At 37.6% G+C, this 23,447-nt stretch overlaps 1 protein-coding gene and 2 long non-coding RNA genes across 4 annotated transcripts; all 3 read right to left on the reverse strand.

Annotated features, from left to right (window-relative positions):
- Positions 1–6,107: 6,107 nt before the first annotated feature.
- On the reverse strand, positions 6,108–10,407 carry LOC120534520. 2 transcript variants are annotated; one of them, XR_005634773.1, is made up of 4 exons: positions 9,286–10,407; positions 8,959–9,110; positions 8,624–8,784; positions 6,108–7,081 (listed from the first exon to the last, which is right to left on the reverse strand). It is a non-coding gene; the product is annotated as an uncharacterized LOC120534520 (long non-coding RNA). The 2 variants fall into 2 exon arrangements; XR_005634772.1 differs by having other exon boundaries at positions 8,959–10,407.
- A 1,518-nt stretch (positions 10,408–11,925) lies between these two features.
- On the reverse strand, positions 11,926–17,065 carry LOC120534768. The gene is made up of 7 exons (XM_039762347.1): positions 17,048–17,065; positions 16,809–16,933; positions 16,590–16,683; positions 16,076–16,306; positions 15,807–15,975; positions 15,602–15,708; positions 11,926–15,147 (listed from the first exon to the last, which is right to left on the reverse strand). Exons 1-7 carry the CDS (start codon positions 17,063–17,065, stop codon positions 14,959–14,961), a joined length of 933 nt encoding a protein of 310 aa, XP_039618281.1. The 3' UTR covers positions 11,926–14,958.
- A 196-nt stretch (positions 17,066–17,261) lies between these two features.
- Positions 17,262–18,616, reverse strand: LOC120534523. The gene is made up of 2 exons (XR_005634777.1): positions 17,544–18,616; positions 17,262–17,448 (listed from the first exon to the last, which is right to left on the reverse strand). It is a non-coding gene; the product is annotated as an uncharacterized LOC120534523 (long non-coding RNA).
- Between the last annotated feature and the right edge of the window lie 4,831 nt (positions 18,617–23,447).

Here is a 23,447-nt window from a genome sequence, read left to right on the forward strand (position 1 = left end):
CCCCAATAGCCACCTCGCACTTCTATTTATGAAGAGGATGTGGCAGCTGGGGTAATCAGCAGCCCCGGGAACAATTACGGATGTGGACAGTTTCTCACCTGTGCACTTAGGTGAGAAACGCCCACATCACGAACTCATCAGGAACCGCTTTGGCCACAAAACCACCACGCCCCCTCGCTAAGCTGCAAGCGTGGTGATTATTTATTTAAAACTGGCCTCTTGACGTGAGCTGTGGACCCGCTATACCACATTTCACCCCCCATAAGCCTCCAGCTGAACAGAAAGGCTCCACGTCACTGCCAACCCTGTGCAACTGGCGGCCCAGGTCTACAGCTCGGCCACACTACAAACTACACTGCACTAAAATCACCAAGTAAAAGCACTAAATCAATCCCACAACAAAACCAACCAAATCCCCCCTTTTAAGAATAGGGAATTAAAAGAATAAGAACTTTTAAAAGGCAAATACAAACAGTCAATAAATAAATGTCCATTAAAAAGCTCTGTCCTTTAGAAATATCCTCCTCCAGCTTGAGTCCGTGGGTTCTTTTCAAAAAGGTCTGGCATTAATTCCACTTGCTGCTCTGTCTCCTCTTCTTCTGTCCCAACTGCCAGCTCATCCCACCGCTGTTACCAAATGTGATGATGAGGGTTCGCTTCATGCTCCCATCTTGCATTTGGGGACCCCTGAACCTGACACCGTCTATAATGTTACAGATGAGCTCGGCAGTGAGGCACAACAAATAGAGCAAGGGGATGGTGCAAAAAAGTGCCAATTGTTTTATTTAAAATCACTAAACATAACAATGCTCAAATAAATAGTGCAGTGCTTCAAATCTTCAATAAATAAATAATCCATTAAAAACAGTTGTAAAGTGGAGGTTAAAATAACGGCTGGAAGCTGTCCTTTTAAAAATCTGGTGCATCCTTCTTGTACTACTGCCAGCTCTCCCAAACGGGCCCTGCAACAGGGGAGTCACCCTAGCTGCAGCTGACCTGCTCTGCCTGCTTCGGCTGATCGATTTGACTCACCGACCCCTGGCTCCGGTAAGCTCCTCCAAACAGTGACTTGGGCTCCCCAGCAACCAGTGCTCCCACCCTAGGGAATACATGTCCCAAGTCCCGACTCCCACTGCATTTCATGGCCTTACACGGCGAGTCATCCGCCTTCCAGTCACTCCCGCTCTTCACAATAAACTCAGCGGGAGTAACCACTATGACTGCTCCCCCGGGTGTCAGCCAAACACCCAGGCTCCCTGATCAGCTGCACGTGAGCCTGCGCTGCAAGCTTGCTCTCTCTCCTGCACCGGCTTGCTGCTTCCTGCCTTCTCCTGCAACATTCCGTTCTTTCCTGTTCTCTTCTTTTTTTTCTTTTCTCCTTAGCTGCCTCGTGCTTCTATTTATCAAGAAGACGTGGCAGCTGTGGCAATCAGCAGCCCCTGGGAACAATTATGGATGCGGACCGTTTCTCACCTGTGCACTTAGGTGAGAACACCCACATCACAAACTAATCAGGAACCGCTTCGGCCACACAACCACCATGCCCCCTCTCTAAGTTGCAAGTGCGATGATTATTTATTTTAAAAGTTGCTCTTTTAACATGATCTGTGGATCCACTATACCACAATCTTATTACAGCAGTCTAAGCCTGGACTTAGTGAGAAAAACTATACCCAAATAAACTGACATAAAATTTGACTAAACGTGTTGTCTGGCATTATATGACTAATCAGAAGGCCACCTGACAGGAAGAGCCAAACAGGCTGTCAAGAAAAATATGACACACTGAAAGGCAGTTGACTTTGTCACTCCAAGTTGTCCTCAACTGTTAGAACAGAAAGTGAGACCAGAGGCTGGCAGAGCAACAAGGGCAACAGATGTGCCACATGAAGGTGAGAGGACAGATAACAAAAAAACTTAACCCATAATAGTAAAATAGTAACACATACAATAACAAAAAAAAACCACAATATACAATATTACAATAAAGTTTTAATAACATAATATTAAATATGAAAACATAAATTTAAATAATACCAAAAAGATTAAATGAACAAAAAATAAACTTGAGCCAGAGCAACAACCCTGGATGTACCATAACAATTTTTTTTACTAAGATTCAAAAGTAAAAAACTGACGTAAAAAAGGAGGAAATTATATATTTAAAAGGCAAACCTAAAAGCAAACAAATCCAGTTAATTAGAATCCAATAACCAAGTCAAAGTCCAAAATACAAAGTATTATCAGAAAAAACAAAAATGCTTAAATCAAATCCAATAGAGAGTCAAACAAACACAAAGCACAGTCAATACCTCAGCAGAACTCAAACATCTCACAGTGAATGGAAAAAACATAATAGACACATGAATGTGCGGTATACTTCTTAAAGAATAATGCATTAAACAAATTAAAAAAGTATTTTAAAACAGTAATTGACAAAGGAAAACACAAAGAACAATAAAAATTGCAAAAAGAAAAGAATCTTGACCCATGGAGCTCAACTCTTCCAACAGTACTCTTGTCAGCCTTCTGATAGTGTGCTCTTTAGAAAATTACAATTTAAAATGAATATGCCTGTATTAATATCAAATAATATTTTACTTAGAGCATAAACAAATATTTTATAATTTCTAAAATGTATTTTCAATGTTAATTTTGTATTGAATTATCATTATGTTACTGGAGAGAGGCAGCACAGCCATTTTGTGGTCAGAATGGTGATAGGCACCAGTTAAAACCAAACACAGCAGCTTTGTCACAGTGGTGGGGATCTGAGGCTAGGGATCTGCACTAGCAATCGGAAGGTTTGAATCCTGTAAATGCCAAAAAGGGACTCTATTTTGGGCCCTTAGGCAAGGCCCTTAACCTGCAATTGCTAAGCGCTTTGAGTAGTGAGAAAAGCGCTATATAAATGCAAATAACTATTTGTGGCATAGTGGTAGCAAGGATACCAAGGAATTTGAGCTTCACCTTTTGAATGCTCCATCTGTGGAGTCTTCATGATCCCCCCATGTCTGTGTGTGTTTCCTCACTGTGATCTGATCCTGATCATCTTAATGGAGATACAGAGATCTGCTTGTCAACCACTGAAGTGTAAAGCTGTGAATCAGAGATTCTTTCAGTGCTGTTTCCACATTTTGGGCCAATGTCCTGGGTATGACGTTAAACTGAATCCGACCCTACACACAGTCCTCCAATGTGCAGCGAAATCATGGGGGTTGGTTGCATGATTGGCACTCCAGCCACCATAAAAAATCTTAAGGCAGCTCTGAGACAACAGACAGGACTTCTGCTCTCTGCAGGAGTAGCTTTGCTGCAGCCACCCACAGGAAAGCTGCTTACATTATGAAGTGGATGGAGGAAAGTCCTCGAGAGCCAAATCCCTGGATGAGTCGGAGAGCCAGTGGAGTCAGGCCTGTTGGGGATCAAAACTGGTGTGGTGCTAATGTGTCGCCTGCTGTACAGCACCACTCTGGCCCTAATTTCAGTTGGCTCATTCGGGTTGGAATGTTGAACGTCCTGTCTCCCTGGCATGATGATCTTCTTCCTCTGCCGTCGGAGGAGCTGTGTAAACTTAGTGTCGGCACTATCTGAGGTGCGCAGACCTGGGACTGGCCAGATTTCTGTAGCTGGATACACCTTTTATTGGTCTGGTCAGTCTGATGGCTATCATACTTGGGGATCTATTGCTGTAGCGGATCAGCTTTTTCCGATGGTGTCCGATGTCACTCCTTTCAATGAGTGCATTATGAGAGTCAGTTTACAGCACTCCCTGCGTGCCTTGTCTGTTGTCTCAGTGTATGCTCTGACCATGGTGAGTGGTGTCTCAGTGAGGCTGACTTTTTTTTGTAACTTTGGTTGATTGGAGCATGCAAGGTGACACTCCTCTGGTCATGTGTGACTTCAATGCAACCACTGGCACTGACAGGGCTGCCTATGAGGATTGCCTTTGTTCCCATTGGTCTGGTGACTGTGGTGAAAGTGGCTCCATGTTCCTTGACTTTGCAAAAGGTCAGGGGTTGTGAAGCACTGGATCCTGGTTTCAGTACCCTGAGCTGCATCATTGGACTTGGTACTCCAATACTGGTGGTGGGGTGAAGGAGATCATATCCTCGTGGGCAGACAATGAAGGCTCTTACAAAACTAAAGAATCTGTAGAAGTTCCCAGTTTGTGAATTCTGACCACAGACTTGTTGTTGCTACTCTGAAGATCCAGCTTAGGTCTAGCAGGCTACCATTTACTAGGAAAATAAGGCTGACTAGATGGACCTGGCCAGATTCCCAGATCAGCATGTTTCTAATGAATTTGCACACATTTTATGTGAGTACCATCTGTACTCTAGTAACCCACATCCTACTTAAATAGGAATTGAAGCATTTCTCACATCCAAATCTCGTTCACGAAGAGTCGCAGTCAGAATGGTTGATGGAACGGTCCTTACGGATGACACTGCAGTTGTGAACCACTGGGCTGACTACTTGGAGCAGCTGTTTAAAGCTGATCTTCCGGCTAGGATGTTGGATATCTCTGGGTCTATGGTTCTTGAGGCTGACCTCCCAATCATCTGTGAACCCCCCAGTCTTACTGAAATTGCACAGGTGGTGAACCAGCTGAGGGCAGAGAAGACTGCAGGGATCTGTTGTATCCTGGGTAAACCTCTCCAGGCTGATGGTAAGGCTGTGCTCCTGGCATTGCAAGCAATCTTTCCTTCACTTTGGGAGATTGGCATCATTCCAAGTAACTGAAAAATGGGACTTTGGATCTCATGGAGCACAAACATGAATATTGGCAGAGTTTCTTTGCAGCCTTGATTTTCATAAAGTGTTCGACTCAGTTGATCGAGCTGCCTGTGGGACATTCTGAGGCAAAACCTTTGTGTTTTTCCCAGTTAATTCTGGGATTCATTAGGGGTGTGTTTTTGATCCTACTCTGTTCAATGATTGCATGGGTTGGATGTTGAAAAAGGTCATGGGGCCCAACAGCTTTGGGGCATCTGTTGGTGAAGAAAGATTCACTGATTCTAGCTTTGCTGACGATGCTGTGATCTTCCCAGAGTCAATGGAGGCTCTGATTGGGGCACTTGAGAGACTGAGTGAGGAGTCTGAGTGTCCTGATAAAAACCAAGAGCCAGCCTTTAATGTCCTCTTAGGTACAGCCATCAGCAGTGTCTGTCTGCAGAGAGAGTGTCGTCCACATCGCGAGGTTTACTTACCTCAGCAGTGACATTCATATGAAGTCAAAAGAAGGATTGGGAGAGCATGGGGGTCATGAGGTTTCTGGAAAGAGGTGTGTGGTGCTCCCAATATCTATGCTAAAGGACAAAGGTCCAAGTCTTTAGAATCCTGGTGCTTCCTGTCTTACTATTTGGTTGTGAGACATGGATGCTATCCAGTGACCTGAGACTAAGACTGGACTCCTTTGGTACTGTGTCTCTTCAGTGAATCCTTGGGTACCGCTGGTTTCACTCTGTGTTGAATGACCAGTTGCTTACAAAGTCCCAAATGAGGCACATTATCTGCATTGTGAGGGAGCGTCAGTTATGGCACTATGGCAATGTGGCATGATTCCCTGAGGGTGATCTGGCTCACAGAATCCTCATTCTTGATGAACCGAGGGCTGGACCATACCAATAGGATGCCCACATAACACCTGGCTGCAGTGGACAGATGGTCCTTTCTGAAGGGTGTGAGTGGATTGCGTGTCTGCATGGGGTTTGTCAATCAGGATCCCAAGTTGTTTCGTTGTGCAGTGGGTGTGACAATGTGCTGGAAAATTGCATGCTCCCCAACCTGACCTGACCCAGTTCAGTCCCACGAAGAAGAAAATACACTAAATCAAAATCTTTCCTTGGTAATTTAACTTATTATTAAAATTTGGGATGCATCAATACCATTTTTATCAGACCAATTACAACCACCGGTACTTGTTTTTTTTAAGATTTGTTGATACCGATTCAATTGTAGTTAGACTGAAGGCTGGAAGATAGTATTTGTTTATTATGTATGGTTACTTTACTTGGTTCATTGGTTTACACCCAAATGATCTATATGAAATAAAAGTCTATTTTATTATATTCTTAACATTTTGAGAAATTGACCTGGTTGCCTTAAAATGACAAGTTCTTTCAACTCTTTACTTAAGTTACCATGACAAGAATTTGCAGTTCTATGCATTAAAGCTATTCTACGATAAAATGAACTGGACAGCAGTCAAGTGAGCCAACAACATGTTGTAAAGAACAGAAAAACACATTTATTTCAAATATTTAATCCTCCATAATTCAGAATTATCAATGCAATGATTCTCCTTTTTCTGTCTGTGTGTTTAAAAAGAAATATGGTGCATCAGAAAATTTAAAAATTAAGAGGTATTTTTTTTTTTCTTAACAGTAATGCTGTGTGAAAGTATGTTAACTCTCTGAACATGACACAAATGTGCATGTATATGTGTGGGGACATTAAATGCACAGAATTGTTAAATCAAATTTGAAAAATCTCTTTCACATTAGAATCTTAACTCTGACATTGGACAGCGTCACACCAGTGAAATAAAGAACAACTGGTTGTGTGTGACTCAAAGGTTATAAAAGATACTTTAACAGTAACAAACATCAGTTGGAAAAAAGAAGCATTTAACTTTAAGTCATTTTTTAGTTGCAATAAGGCATGAGAAAAAGAAAAGCAGAACTATTGACAAAAACACTGGAAGCAAACATTAGGACTTCTTTTCTCTTCATCAATTACATATACAGTATTATTAAAGAGTTTTCTGCAATAGTCTGTTCCGAAGTCCATGACCTTTTGCAGAGCATGTATCCCCACCAATGTTCATTAAAATTTTTTGGATGACCTCTAATGTACTTTTCAACTTCTTAGGGTAACTAATGTTTAAGGCATAGAGAAGACCCATGAGAAGAACAAAGGCATTTGGGACATCCTTCAAGTCATGAAGTACAATCTGCTCCACCAAAACCACTGCCACATCAATAATCTGCTGAGGGAGAAGGCTTGCAGGATTCTCTTCTGTTATCAAGAAGAGTCCAATATTCATTCCTCTGATAATATCTTCATCAGGTGTAGGCTAGTCACAGAAGAAAGGCAATTTACAACTAGACATAAAGTCTTAAAAAGCATTGTTCTTCAAAGTATATGGTACACTGCATACAAATTTGCAAAACACCACTGTTCGTGGTTTATTCGTTCAGATGGTTTCTAAATTAAAAAAAACAGTGGCTATGACTACTAAGTGCCATGTTGCAGGTTTAATGTAAAGGGGACTATGTTTATATTGGGCAAATACCTTTAATACATATTCACATGACCAAAACTCATTTGAAGACTAACAGCTCAAATGTTTTTAAGCAGAAGTGTATAATTTCATCATTATTTGAAGCATAAAGAACAGGCCAAAATATTTTTAAAAGTCTCTAAGTACATCACGTTTGATTAGGGTTGCAAAATGAGGAACCAGAGATCAATGCTAAAGAAGCAGCCCACCATGAAGTAAATCATCTGGCTGAAAAAAGACAGTCAAAAGCCAGCATCTTGACACATGTGTAAATGAGTGGTGTGAATGAAACAAATACCACTAAAAAAATCTACTTACAAGTAACAGGAACTCTTTAGGATACATGAAACACTACAGGAGACACAATGCAATACTACACCAGCACAACTTGAGACAAGGTTACAAGAATATTATAACATACGTTTTAGAAAAAAGTGCATGGTCAAATGAAACTGACTTTTACCAGACTGAGGAAATTAGCAAAGTGAGGAGGCAATTAGCAGTTGCACCCAGTCGCCGTTTCATTTCAAATCCAAATTTAAAATGCCTATAAAAAGTATTCCAAGGAATTTTTCTTGTCTTAAAACAATAAATCACAGCGCATTTCATTTGGCGTTTTTGGCACTGATCAACAGAAAGATATCTTTCAGGTGTAAGTCAGAAGTTTCTACAAGTTAGCGTAAACTTATTACAATTTTTAAACAAAATAAATTACATAAGTATGCAGCCCCTTTAAATGACATGCCTAAATCATCACTGGTGTGGCAATTTGATTCTAGACTGTAACAATTAGTTAAATGGAGATGGAGTTCCTATTTACAGTATTAAAATGGACAATATTGTAAGTAGGGACTCTCAAGGAGCAGTTTGAGTATGCTTTATAAATGCATATTTTTGAAGTATTCAGAAATTTTAAAAAGTGTTGGCTGGAAAAAAAAAATCACTAAATTTGTCTTTTGTTGGAAGTATCTAAACATAATTAAAGAAAATCCTGATAAACCATATTATTTATTTTGTTTAACCTCTGAATACCTTTCATTAACAGAGGGTTGCACCCTATTCTGTATGTCTAATCTGCTACTTGATATAAAAGCAAGCTTATTACACAAACTTGTCAAACTGTATGTCTAGGCAGGTTAGAAACTAAGGAGCTGCTTCCAGATTCAGTGATAAAACACTGTCTAACCTGATCTACCAAACTGTGTCATACCAAAGAAGAAAATGTTCACCACCAGTTCCCTCATAATAACAATGAAAGCTGAGCACAGACACCATATACATGTGACACATTCAAAAATTGATAAAGCAGACAGCAAGAAGGATATGCCCATGTACCTCACAGCTCTTGACAAGCTTGGCAGACTTCTCTTTGAGGAAATAAGGAAGGCCAAGGAGGACAATGGCTCTCTTACGCTGGTTTGAGTTCTGCAAGAAAGACACCAATCTGAACATTCTGATCATCTAGTGATCACAATTAATTTGAGTGGTACCCATTTCTGAAAAACAAATTTATCAGATTGTTTATTGGTTGGCACACTGGATTTCATTTATCAAAGTAACAAATGCCATCAATTATGATTTTTTTTTTTTTAACTGCATTCAGTAATAAATTGAGCTTTGAAATCTAAGTACAAATACCAGAACCAAAGTAAAATATTATAAATGCTTACATCAACAGACTGGACAAGGCTTCTGAGTTCATCAATTCCCAAGTCTCTTGCACAATACAGCCTCAACAATCCTGACAGATATTTGTCAAGGACAATCAAAAAAAGGTTTTCTTAAGGTCTGCAGATACTATTCGTTGAAATTCTGCTGCAATCTGATCAAACAGCAAACATACAATATGAACATATATTAGTCTTGTGCTGAGAAGATACAGAAAAAGATCAAAGCAGTTTGCTTTGAGATTGGCAGGTAGTTTAACAATCATAATCATTTATATTGCAGTGCAGTAAACTGTTGACAAAACCAAGTTTCACAAAGAGGAAACTAACCTGTCTTTCCGTAAACAAAACAGGCCACCTGATCATCACGTTTTTCACCAAGGGCTCCTCCTCAATCACTTCCTTTCTCCTCAAAGAAAATGTACTGCCCATAAGGGCATCGACTTGCTTCCAGTTCAACACTCTTTTCTTCATTTCAAACTCCAATGTACTTCTTTCTGTTTCAAGACTTTTAAAACTTTTCCCATGTGGACAGTCAGGCAGAAAATTCACCTCTGATTTCGTTTGGAGTGCAATGCCACTAAATTGTTCAACTTCAAGCACTGACTTAGCTTGGCAAGTAAGTTATTTGCCCTAAAGATAGCGACTTCCCCGCACTGAATACAAATACAAAACGAGACGGGAGCTGCGAGACACTAATAACGTGTAAAGGCAGAGCTGAAAACACAAGTAGCAAAGTAACATTGAATCCAGTGCACGCCAGCCACAAAAATTATTACGAGCTGGTGATGTATAGAGCACGATACCTGGAACATCATGCTGCCTAACATTTGCCGATATAATTCATGAAATATTAAAGTAATGCTGTCATTTTATGAACGATTCACTTTACAGAAACACATTGCTTTGACTTAATATTACATGCTTCCAGAAGATCAAAAACTGTAATTTTGCTTTTTACAATTAAATAATTAAATGGTTTTATCCGTGCCGAAAATCAACTTGGGAAAGCTGCTCGTTCTCTTTCCTGGTAAAATGATGCAGTGCAAAATTTAAAAATGCACACGTGCAGACACACAAAAGCTATGTAACATGTCACCATAAAAATAGGTTTCTACTTTACTGTGTATTCTTTTATGAGCCCAGCTGAAATAAATGTGTTGGCGTTTAACTAATGAATACGGAAGTAGTTCTCTGCCCCGCGACTCCATGACGGTTTTACTATTGGAAAAAAAAGCGTTTGGCAGTTCCAGTGTTAATAAATATGAAGATAGCTGCATTTTTCATTTTCTTCACAATGGAATAAAAACTGAAACTGTTCTAAAAATGATAAATACGACATTCTACTTACTATTAAACCAGGATACAGTAGCCTACTGTCTGTTTGGTTTGACTTTGAAATTAAATGGCGCCTCCTCCTTAAACGTGAAAAGTTTTTTAGCATTCCAGCTGCGCATGCGGCAACGTGATGACGCAAACGCACAATTAACGAATGCCTATTGTGGAACCAACATAAAATAATAATTTGTTTCAATTAATTAAAAACGTAATGTAAGTTTCCAAGACAAAAACACACATTTTTAGGTTATCTTAACAGCATTGGTGATTCTAGATTGATTTGACAAATAATGAAGAGTTATGACAACAAAAAGTAAAAATTATTTTTTACAGTGATATTTATAATGTGTATGTAAATAGTTTCACTGTAGAACGTAATAAGCTTCATGTTTGTGTGTTTGGAGACCCTGGTGTCGTACTGAATTTGTATTGTAGAAAAACAAACTACTGTCCTGCATGCCTAAATGTGTCTTTTCGTGTCTGATCGCTATACGGCACTTCCAACTTGGGACAATTCGCTATAAACAGTTTCAGCCAATCAGCACCTTCTAAACATGCAGAGTGACAGTGTGAACCTTTATTGTAGCGGCGCAGCATCTTCGTTTCAGTCAGTCATTGTCCTGTTAGACTCTTTACTGTTAAGTGCTGCTTGAGCTATCGTTTATAGTACAACAGGTGGCATACGTTGTTCTTAAATCGATATTGAAATGCACACACAAGTCTCCTAAATTATTTATTGAAATGCCTACATTTACAGTGTCTGTTTTAGGAAGTCGTAGTTTTTACTTGTTCCCATTATTAGGAATTATAATTTCTCAGTGTCACACATTATTCGTTACTACTCGCGAGACCCGCATCATTGAGATTCTGTTTTATATTCTGTATAAGCAAACTTTTTAAAAGGAGCGTTAATTGAACTGACTATAGCAGACTTGTCATCTTCTTAAAATGACTTTATTGATTTGATATTGACAAATAATCATAAGGTCAAACGTCAAGGAGGATTTGAGTTTGCATGGACTGCGCGTTTTTTTTTTTTTCGTGACATCGTGTCAGTAGAGAGTGCATCACGTTAACAATGCATTCTGTCCTAGATAGATAGATAGATAGATAGATAGATAGATAGATAGATAGATAGATAGATAGATAGATAGATAGATAGATAGATAGATAGATAGATAGATAGATAGATAGATAGATAGATAGATAGCAAAATCCAAAGTGTTAAACTCACACCTACAGAGTTAATTTTAACACTTCTTCAGTTTATTTAGGTCCGCACCAAATTGAGTTAAATTTACACTTTGTGTAGTGTTATATTTTTTGACACTTTCAGGTGTTGAAATCATCACTGTAAGAGTTCATTTTTTAACACCAGAAGTGTGTTGAACATCCACTTGGTGTAAACTAAATTCCCAAGACACTCTGCTGGTGTTAAAAAAGTAACTCTTACGGTGTTGATTTCAACACATGACAAGTGTGGAGTGGCAATATGTTTATACTCAGTGAGGATATCCTATTATTTTAGATGCAATATCAAGTTGGGGCACCTCATTTTATTTAGAAGCTAATGTCTCATTAATGGAAAGTTTAATGTACACACCTTATACACAAGATTAAAAAACACAGGAATCAAGACTTTTCAAAATGCTTGTTTTTTTAAACAAAATAGTTTACACAATATTTCAAAACCTATACAACAAAAAAGCTGGTTTCCCATCCAAAATTTAAATATATAAAAAAGTGTTGTCTCAGTGGCAATTTACAGGGGATCCAAGTGTTAATAAACATTTTTGTACATGTAGGTTACAGCAACTATCAATCCTTTGGTGTAAACACTGGTCTGTAACATTGAGCACAGCCAGGACTAAGTAAAAATAAATAAATACAAAAATATAATAAGTCCCATTTAAAAGGGATAATATTAAATAAATAACTCACCACAAATTCTGGTATAATCTATTGCCTCATCATACCTACAGTCCACTTTTGGAAAAATACATCCTCCATAAAGAGATGAAATAAATTTTTAGTCCAGCATGTGCCAATTGTAACCATCTAAAGAAAATAAATATTTTTACATGCCAATTAAACCAGCAGAAATGGGGGTACGATATATTGACTCTCATCAGACACATATACACTTTGCAAGTCAAATGGCCTGTGAAACTTCATAGTATTGGCTTTGATGAGTTCAGCTTTGCCACATTCACCCAGTACTTTAAATGCTCTGAGAAATGCTCGGTGAAAAATTCATCCACCAAAAAGAATATATTGTTGTCGATTCTAAGTATTTTTCGAATCTGACTGAAAACCGGAAGTTGATCTTCAATTTTATTGCAAACAATGAGGCCTACTTTGTATTCGGTCCCATCAATTTTCACCCAGTTCATGGAGTACATGATTTTGTGCATGGGATTCGGTTGCATTCCTACTAAATGCTTGCCATCAACATTCTCCCAGCAAAATGTTTTCATTGGTCTTTACTCAACATATTTCAAAGGTGAGGTTTCCCAAAGATAGACATCTGATGTCTTTTTGCCGAAGATTTGGTGATATTTTTTTAAATTCTTGAGTGTATTTTTGAACACTTTATGTTTAGCTTCAAATCGCATGCTCCACATATGTACTAAAGGACTTATCTTACGTATAGTGAAAGGATAATGAATCATAAAATGATGCTTTGGCAATAAATTCTTGAGTGGATACAAATTTGTGACTAATTCATGGTGTTCAATTATTAAATACTTCATAAGAATAGTCATGCCTTTAGAGAGACATGGGGAAAATACAAGGTTGACTATTTGGTGATATTGTGCCCAGTGGAGATGAACACTGCCATTTGCTTCTTCTCTTACTTCAAACACTAACGGCATGTTTTTAAAAAGACAAAGTTCCTGGATTGAGTTCAGCCCTAAGCCATTTCCTTTGTGGTCTAGATTCACTTGTGTGGGACGATTCTTTCATTCCAAATAGCCATAATCATAGGCATATATTCTGGAAACCAATTCACTCCATGATATAAAGTTACTGTCAACACATTCAAAGAGAAATTTCTTTCATATTGAGCAACTCCTTCTAGGATGACATGCATTACATCAAAAGAGAAATTGTGGCATACATGAAAATACTTTAGACTGTTGAGTGATGATTTTCTTTTGAGGCCATATAGTTCTGATTCCAATTGAAGACAGTGGCGCTCATAGACTACACAATCACGTAAAACAACCCTTGGGTCATCCTCATTGTAAATAACCTGGGCATCTGCCTTTTCAGTCAAACATAAATGACATAATACTGACCACTAAAAGATTCAGAGAAGCCAAGGATTGAGTGCATTCCCAAGTTGTCTCCATTCACTTGACACAGAGTGCCATAAATTGTCCCTGTGGAAATTGGCAGTTCAATGCCATCGGTTTCTAGAATACTGATGTCATGGATCAAAGGCTCCAGTATGGGCTGGAACCCATATTTTTTCAAATCGTGAGCATGAAAAAGTGCAACTAAATGGATATTCATCAGTGTTGAATTAAATTTGGGTGGAAGATTTCTTAGTACAAAATAAAGTGCCCCAACTTTGTGTATCCCGTGTTTGGATCCAAGGGGATTTGCTGTTTCAAAATCATCATAATATAATTGGATCTGCAACGCAGTGGAATGTCTGGAAAATAATGGATGAGCCTTGAAGTAACTTCCATCACAAAAGTCCTTATAATCATTTGAGCGCTGCCTTTCTGAAGATTCCCTAATCAATCTACATACATCTGAATTTTGACACATAAATTTTAAAGTTTCTAATATTGGTATATAAACAAAGGTATCTTTTACTGGGACCTGATCATAACAGCCTGTTTTTTATTGCATCTCACATCATACCTCATGCCAAGTCCAATTTCAACTGGCTCAACTAAACTCCATTTATCAATGAAATAATTGGTTCTTTTACTTTGTGTTAAAGCAAACAAATAGGTTTTCAAAACGTGTAAAACTACTCGTGACTGCTAACCTGACTGGATTATCAAGAGGAATAGATGACAATAGTTTGTGTTGAGTTTGTGTGTGAACTTCACAAGTAAGCTCTTCAAGGTCTGAGACAAGTCCTGAAATTAAACTGTTTGCCACACCGCTGCATTGTAATTTGGCCAAAATTGAAGCACACATATCCTTTGTATCTCTTTCAGAAAGGCAGTCATCATTGTTGTCCAGACAATCTGTGGGAAAACCTTGGGTATCACTGTCACCATTGTTCTCAAAATAAGAGGCACCTCGGGAATCACCAACGCCTGTCTGTATAGGGCCTAACTGATTACTATCAACATCTTGGGATGACTGTGGTTCTACATAATGCAAACCATTATCCTCAAAATGAACACTGTTTAAATATTTCCCTGAAAAAGTACAAAACTGGTGCCGACAATTGCCTTGCATACAAATCAACGTGAACTTCAATGAAGGATAGAAACTGTGTGTAACTCGCAAGTGAGATATCGGCTGCTGGCTATTTGCATACAAACTCTCACAGCAAAAACATTTAAAACATTGTTTAACAATTGCACACATAGTTCCCTTACTCTCGGCAACTCGATTGTTAGACCTATGTCAATGTTGTAGACTGTTGTCTGTAGAAAGGTGTAGACATTTGCCAGGGATTCCTCATAGGTTAGTTTAAAAGACGTAATGAACTTTGAAAAGTTCATCTATGGCACTCAGGGAGGTGGCTCCTGCACAGGGGATGAGCTGCTTGTCAAAAACGACATAAAAATTGTCAATCCGCTTCTTGGTTCGTCCTACTGCAAGTAGGTATGGTTGGTGGCCTTCTCTTCCCATGAGATGTTCTTCAATGCTGGTACAGGACTATAAAAGAATGACAAGTTATATTTTACAGCTGATGAATGCACAGCACTTTACAAAAAAGAGCACAATTCTTTAATACATTAAACAGTTCAAACCATGAACAATTTATCAGGGTGAAAATCTGAAAAGTGCTACACCTAAAATTTAACAGAAGGTAAGTTTGGAGGTTATCTGCAACTACAAGATACATAGCTGTTTGTAATTCATGTCATGTCCAAAAGGAAGAAAATCTACTAGAAAAGACAGACAAGTGCAGGCCACTGTGACATGGTTAAAATTGATATCACGTTTGCATGCCATCAATAAGTCAAAAAAAAAATGAACACTATTTTCCATGGGTGAAAAAGCAAGAGAATAACCTCCTTCAGTATCAACCAAATAAATGCATCTATGACTGTACAACACATTGCAAAGACATTGATCCCACATTGTAATTCAACTTATGAAAATGTACAAGCCTGTCAACAGCATCAGTGGGACTGATTTTAACTTTCTTTCTCCCTGCAGAAGGTGGTAGCAAATGCAACAGCAACAAGAAAGAGGAAATGTCACTGTCCCATTCTGATGGAAAATGAGAAGTAGTCAATATTCAGAAATATAAAATAGTATGTAGAATAGATAGCCTTGCCTGCCATTTAAAACCTCAAAATACTGCTTACCGTGTTCAGACTCTTGTTTCTCTGCTGCACTGATGTGACTTTGAAGTTCTGCTGTCAAAGTGAGAGACTTTGCTTCTTCAATGACTTTTGGCTTGAATGCCGTCTCCCACTGCTCAAGCAATTTTGCAGATGTTTCAGCATTAAACAGCAAAATAAAGTCTTGATTTACCTAATGATATTGCATACAACAAAACATAATGGCATCATGCTTGAATCACACTTAATTCCTTAAACCAAGAAATAAAACAGGAAAGGATTTTTAGACTTACCAACCCTTTTACTTCTAAAAATCTTGGAAAGATTTTTAAGATGTCAGTTGACCTTTCCGGGTTATGAACGAGCTCTTGTCGATGCTTAAAGGTTTGCTTCCTCTTTTGCCTAACTTCAGTCTCATCAGCAGTGTGGAGAAGGAGTGAAATGGCTTCTCTACATGCATCTCCATCAAGTTGTTCAGTGTCCTCTATTTTTCTTCGACGACTTGGTCCACCAGTCTCATGAGACTAAGTAAACACGTTTTGGATTCTTCCTTGACAGAGTTTTAAGCCGCCAAGAAATAAATCCTGTTCCCTTCTCGGGATCATAAAAATGTTCCTAAAATGAAAGAACAAACAAGGAAGCAATAAAGTACATTTATTAAATCTCAATAGTAAATTAGAATTACATAAACACTGACATTGAAAATCACAAACGAAAAAGTGTTAAATAAAATCCAGGTATTTCTTTTAAATAATTGCAGTATTCAACTACATAAAAAGTACATGAAAGTGAATAAGGTGTGCTTACATAGCCCTTCGACGAATATGGGTCTCTTAGAGCAGGGAAAAGAGAAACAATGCCCAAGGCATACGTCTCTCTCTGTTTAAGTGAGGTAATCCTCCTGAAAATTGTAGAAGATTAAGTAGAACTTAGTCATTTATCCAATACTTAAACCTCCATATCTGTATGAGTAGACACAAAGCAAGCCTGATATTGTGTTGATTTATTAATTCTCTGATAGCTTACCCATGAACCTCTGTCATATGGCTAACAAGAAGTTGTCTCGTGCTGTGCTTCAGTGTTTTAGTCAGCTCATATTCTTCGAGAACATCCAAACCACCAGGTTTCTCTTTCAGGGCATTTTGAACAATCTAGTTATTAAAGACAAAAAAAAAACCATGAAGGAATGGTATGAAGACATCACACACAAAAGTTATCCATGAATGCAGATATTTCCACATTTACCTGTTTTGCCTTTTTAGCACTTGTGATTTCTCTGCCATTATTAAAGTTTGAGCTTGCAGACAGGTTCAGTTTAGTTCTCTCCAATCCTTCTACATCACTGGAGTTTGAAAGTGTATCAGTGCATGTACTTGGTGTTCAGGTAGCTGTAGGTGAATTTTTTTTTTTTTTTAAAAAAAGGAGAGATCAATATTGATTACTTATCAAATATTTTATTAAGTTGTTTAGCCATTTCAGAAAAAAAAAAATAATACCACCAGAAACATCCAGATCAGCAAAAAGTCCTTGTGGAGGACATTTTACTGTGAAGCATATCTGTGGGTTGCTCTGAACCAACTCTTGAAAAATATCTTCCTCCACATTAGTATTTGTCTCATCAAAGACTTGAAGTGCATCATTTGCTGTAAGCCCAAATTTTTTTTTACTAAAACAAGATACATTTGGTTATGAAATGTCAATAAAATTAACTTTTTGAATCAGCTGAAACATTATCCAACACATAATTAAATTCAAATTTACCTTCGTTTAGAAACTCCTCAAATGTGAACCCATCTTGCAATTTGATGTATTTCTTCACCTGAAGATAATTCACCTTCACCAGCATGATGAGACCTCATGAAAGAACTTCAATCTTAGCTTTGAGAGAGCAGTTGTTTAACAATCTCGGTACAACAGTTTAATATATTGGCTAAAGCAACTTAAACTGTCATTAAATTTTTCAACTTTGTTTTTGCTACATACAATATATATTTCAGAACATAAATATATCTAATATGGAGGCATATTGTGGTCAAAAATTAAATAAATACGCAGACAACTAAATCTAAGAATAATTACATTTCAAGGTGTGTTTCGTATCTTGTCGGCGGCATTGAAATAAGTAAATGGGTACATAATTAATTTAACACACAAAGAAATAAATAAGGAAATGCAGTGGAACCTCGGATTTTGATTATAAATTCGTTCCTAAAGGCTGTTTAGAAACCGATTTGTTTAAAAACTGAAACCATTTTCCCCATCATACCAAATCATGTAAAATTGATCCATCCGCTCCCGAACCCCATGACTGCTTATTTAAACCTTTATAACCACACTTCATGCATAAAATCATATACTAGAACAATGAAAATGCATACAATATTACACAAAAGAATAAATACATAAAATATAGACGAAAATGTAACTTTACTTTACCTGTACGGAGAAGAGTTAATGTCATTAAGTGGAAGATGGTGAGAAAGGGGATTGTTAAGGGCAGATGTCGACTTTGTCCACATGAGGCACACGAGGGGCTCGTACAATCCAGATTGCTTCTCACGTTGACTTAATTCTTTTAATTAATTCTTTTACATTTATATAGCACTTTTCTCACTACTCAAACCGCTCTCCACATAGGGAAGACCCGGGAAGCAAACATGCAACAGATGTTTTATGTTGATCTCTGTGTGAAACCATTGTTTATGTGCCTTTCAGAAAATAGAAGTCAGTCGACGGAGTTGGAGAAAACTAACACGCAGTGACAGCACACTGCATACATCCACAGATGTTTTATGTTAATTTAGGTCAGAATCATTGATTTGTGTGTTTTTAGAAAATTCAGCTTTTTGGAAAAATATTCATCTCTAACAGAAAAAAAAAAAAGATCAGCCACATACATATACATATATATACATATACATATATACATACACACACACACACACACACACACATTATTTATTTATATATATATATATATATATATATATATATATATATATATATATATATATCTCAATTATAAGCATACAATTGCAATATGCTTGTTATTGTAACCATTTAACGATTGACAATCAATCATTTTTCAGTAAGCAGTTTGTTAAAAATAAGTATTATTCTCACATTGATTTATTGGCCATTCTCGCAGTGTGTTCAGTAATGACCACAATAAAGAAAGGGGAAGTGCTGCTGCACTGCCGGAAATCAAATCCACTCTTTGGTGGTGTAATGTATACCTACTCCCCAAAATAACACTGAGTGCAAACACTGTGTAACACTCCAAGTGTTGATATTCTCAAATTAACACCAGAATCAACACTTGTTAACTCGGAAAAAAACAACTCTGAAAAAAAAAACACTGAAGATTTTGCTGTGTAAAGAACTCAAACATAAGGAACTAAACTGAAAAGAATAAAAGGTAACCTGGTGCACCACTGCAGTCAGTCTGAACTTTATCAAAAGTCTGCTTTACCACAGAAGGACTAATCAGGCGTTTCCAAGATTCTTGTAAAAGTTTATTTTGGCTTCCATGCGCAGTCGAGGAGTTCTTGTGAAACTCGCCTTGTGGAATTTGAGGAGTTGCCGGTACCGCTGAGTGCTGATCCACTTCAAGCACTGAATATAAATCAATTACTACAGCGAAAATGATTATTAATACAAACGTAAAGGTTCACGGTACAAACATAACCATGCAACACGAAGATATTAAAAATACGAAGGAAACTGTGCAAATTTCAAACGTTTTCATTTCGAAGCACACTTACTTCCACTGTCAAAAATACGAGCAATTAGTTATGTTGCTACTTCTTCTTCTTTTGTCTAATGCGGAGTTTCGTCGCTGCTGCTTCTTTTGTCTTCTTTCGTTTAATGGAGCTTCATCGCTTGCTACAACAGCCGGTTATTTAAGAGGAAACTCTACAAGGCGGAACCTTATAAGTGATGGAGATTTTTGTGGAGAAGTACAGACACATGGACTTAATTTACAAATAAAGGTAAGACCATAAACGGTTTTCAATTTTAGAACAAATGGCAGATCAGGCTAAGAAAAAAAAAAAAAAATCCCATATTTAAAAACTAAATTTTGACCTTAAATAAAATATTATTTTCTTTTTCTTATTAACCTTTTGTTGAATAGTCGATTAAAATTGATTAAAGCATCAGAATTAAAAGCTTTTAAAAACAATTAAATATTTCAATTTGTTTTCTACACCACTCTATATTGTCATTTGTATTGAATGAGTTTGAATTGTGGAATTGCGACGGCATATTTAGAACACATGAAGGGTGAGGATCAAATGCGCTCTCCTCCTGTCTCTCTAAATGTAGCTGACTGAGAGTCAGGAGGAAAATAACAGGAGCGAAAGTCACATAGATACCTACGATGGCATCAAAACGGCTTATCCCTCTGGTGCTGAAAAACGTAAAAAGAAGAAACTTGAAGAAAAAATGTGCACAGAATGAAGGTAAAGCTTTTGTTAATGATGATGCAATGGATCAGAGGTGGGAAGAGGAGAAGTAAAACAACTTTGTTACTGCGCTTGAGTAGAATGTTCAGGTAGGTTATCTGCATCTTTACTTGGGTTTTTTTTATTTATTTGAGACTTTTTAGTTGAACTCATTGCATTTAAAAGGAAATAAATCTGCTCCCTACAATCTAAATAAATCAATAAAAACATCGGCAACTTACTATTTAGCCAACAAGTGTCTGTGTCAGAACAAATAGGGTAATCTAGATCAGATAATTTTATTAAATTATTCGTATGTATATGCGAAATTGAAGGACTATTGCATTATATTTATTTGCACTATGTATGTCTTTCATTTCTGTGTGTACAAAACATTAAGCGCACGAGAGAGAAGCGAAAGGAACAGCACAGGCAGCAACTGTGATGATTTAAATAGCGATATATCGTCAAACCAAAGTGGATTTATTAATGATATCGAAGATACAAGGAGGTCAGAAAATACGCCCCTTACAAGTGGTTGGCACAAATCGAGCCTTGGTGAATGCGTCGCCTTTTGTCTCAGCCATTAAAACAAGAGGTGACGGCGTTCAAAATTCACCTTTCGATATTAAAGAAACACATTGGAGAGAAACAACTGAAGAACTTCTGGTTGTGCAGGAATAGTTGGCATTCGCAGCAGGGTGTCGATTAAAACACTTGGAAAGTCGAGTTCAGATCCAAACTCTGATATGCAGATATAGACGCACATATACGTGTGTGTGTGTTATACAATAAAAAGTTAAAGTAGAACGAGTCTTAGATCCCAAATTACACATAAAGGAAAATAGAAAACGTTGCAAAATCTTGCAAAAATATGAATCAGAAAATGACAATACTAGAATATAATAATAGCTTATTGTTCTAAAATAAACCCCATATATATATATATATATATATATATATATATATATATATATATATATATATACACACAATATATACACAAACAATTTAATACGAACAAAATTTTTACTTATTCCATTCTTATTTGCAATGGTGATGGACAGGCTTATAGACGACATTAGACAGGAGTCCCCGTGGACTGAGACGTTTGCTGATGACATTGTGATCTGTAGCGAGACTAGGGAGCAGGTTGAGGAGACCCTGGAGAGGTGGAGATATGAGGAGAGGAATGAAGGTCAGTAGGACCACCAAGACAGCATACATGTGTGTAAATGAGAGGGAGGTCAGTGGAATGGTGAGGATGAGGGGAGTAGAGTTGGCGAAGGTGGATGAGTTTAAATACTTGGGATCAACAGTACAGAGTAATGGGGATTGTAGAAGAGAAGTGAAGAAGAGAGTGCAGGCAGGGTGGAATGGGTACAGAAGAGAGTGTCAGGAGTAATTGGGGACAGACGGGTATCAGGAAGAGTGAAAGAGAAGGTCTACAGGACGGTAGTGAGACCAGCTATGTCATATGGGTTGGAGACGGTGGCACTGACCCGAAAGCAGGAGACAGAGCTGGAGGTGGCAGAGTTAAAGATGTTACGATTTAAAACTTGATTGCTTTGTAGGGATTGTAATAAAAATTAATAATAATAATAAAAAAAAAGATGCTAAGATTTGCATTGGGCGTGACGAGGATGGACAGGATTAGAAATGAGGACATTAGAGGGTCAGCTCAAGTTGGGAGACAAAGTCAGAGAGGCGAGATTGCGTTGATTTGGACATGTGCAGAGGAGAGATGCTGAGTATATTGGGAGAAGGGTGCTAAGGATAGAGCTGCCAGGGAAGAGGAAAAGAGAAAGGCCTAAGAGAAGGTTTATGGATGTGGTGAGAGAGGACATGCAAGTGATGGGTGTAACAGAACAAGATGGAGAGGACAGAAAGGTATGGAACAAGATGATCCGCTGTGGCAACCCCTAATGGGAGCAGCCGAAAGAAGAAGATATAATTTTAAAGACAGAATTATTAACATAATCAATCAAAGTGCCGACTAACTTACATTGTTGTGTCGCGCTAAATTATAAATATACAAATAAATACATAAATAAACAGAAATCCTTTGATTAGTGTTTCACTGTTTGTTCATTTGTTTCTGTTACAAGAAGCTGTTCAATAAACTAACAAAATACAGGCAATTGATTATTAAAACTGTTTTGCATTAGAAAATAATCATTGTTATTTCTGCTTTATAGAAAAATATTAATTTGCTTGAAGGAAATATGATAAATTGCAAATAGAAAGTGACTTTCAATTACAAATTTGAACTGAGTAAATTATTGTAATTGATTTTTTTAATCAAACAGCTGTCCTTATGCAAATACATAATTTGGATCCATTACAAATGATGAAAATCATAATAAATATGTGTAATATATACAGAGCCGTTTCTTGTTCTATGCGGACTCTGCAGATGCACAGGGCCCTCCAAGCTGCAAGTTCAGCCTCAGTATATTTGGGGAGTCTGAACATCACCTGTCTGTTTGTAGCCAGCTAAGCCCCATCATGTGTTTCATGAAGCACTTACAGTCTGCTTGATAAACAGTGCGTGTGTCAAACTGCTGTGTGTCTGTGGCACCAAATCCTAATCCCCGATAAGAAGGATGAGGCCGACCAGAATTAAGGTACAAAGATCTCAATTAACTACTGAACGTTGCAAAGGAAGGAATTGTTGCAATGGCTTTGTAGAGCTAAATGTTTAGTTGCAGACAAATATTCATGTGTGGTTTCTGAAAGAGAACAAGTACAATAACATAAAATAACTCACCAAATAAAGGCTTAGAGAACCTAAAACAGGTAATGCCCAAAAAGGTCAGTAGAGGGCAGCAGAAATTAACAGCGCGCTATGACATGCTGTCGTTGGCAAAAGGCACTAAATAAAACTTACCAAATACGTTAGCGCTGCACAGACTCAGACAAATCACTACTTCAACAACTATTACCAAGTCTGTTTTCTTGAAGCTCTTATGTATTAATAAAGAAGCAACATTTTTTATTGTACTTATACAGTTTTGAACGTTAAACTGAACACACTTTGACATAAAGGGTTGTCTGAACATGTTAGTAAAATAACGTTATGAGCTTTATCATTACTTGCAGAAAATCATTTGTAATAAAATAAACAGCAAAGCGTAACGTACATCAAACAGACGCACACAAAGTCAACAAACAATTGAATAAATGCGGCTACGGGCAGACTTCTGAAAGTCCAGTGTTT

Source organism: Polypterus senegalus, chromosome 8 (assembly GCF_016835505.1).
Source record: "Polypterus senegalus isolate Bchr_013 chromosome 8, ASM1683550v1, whole genome shotgun sequence".
NCBI lineage: Eukaryota > Metazoa > Chordata > Cladistia > Polypteriformes > Polypteridae > Polypterus > Polypterus senegalus.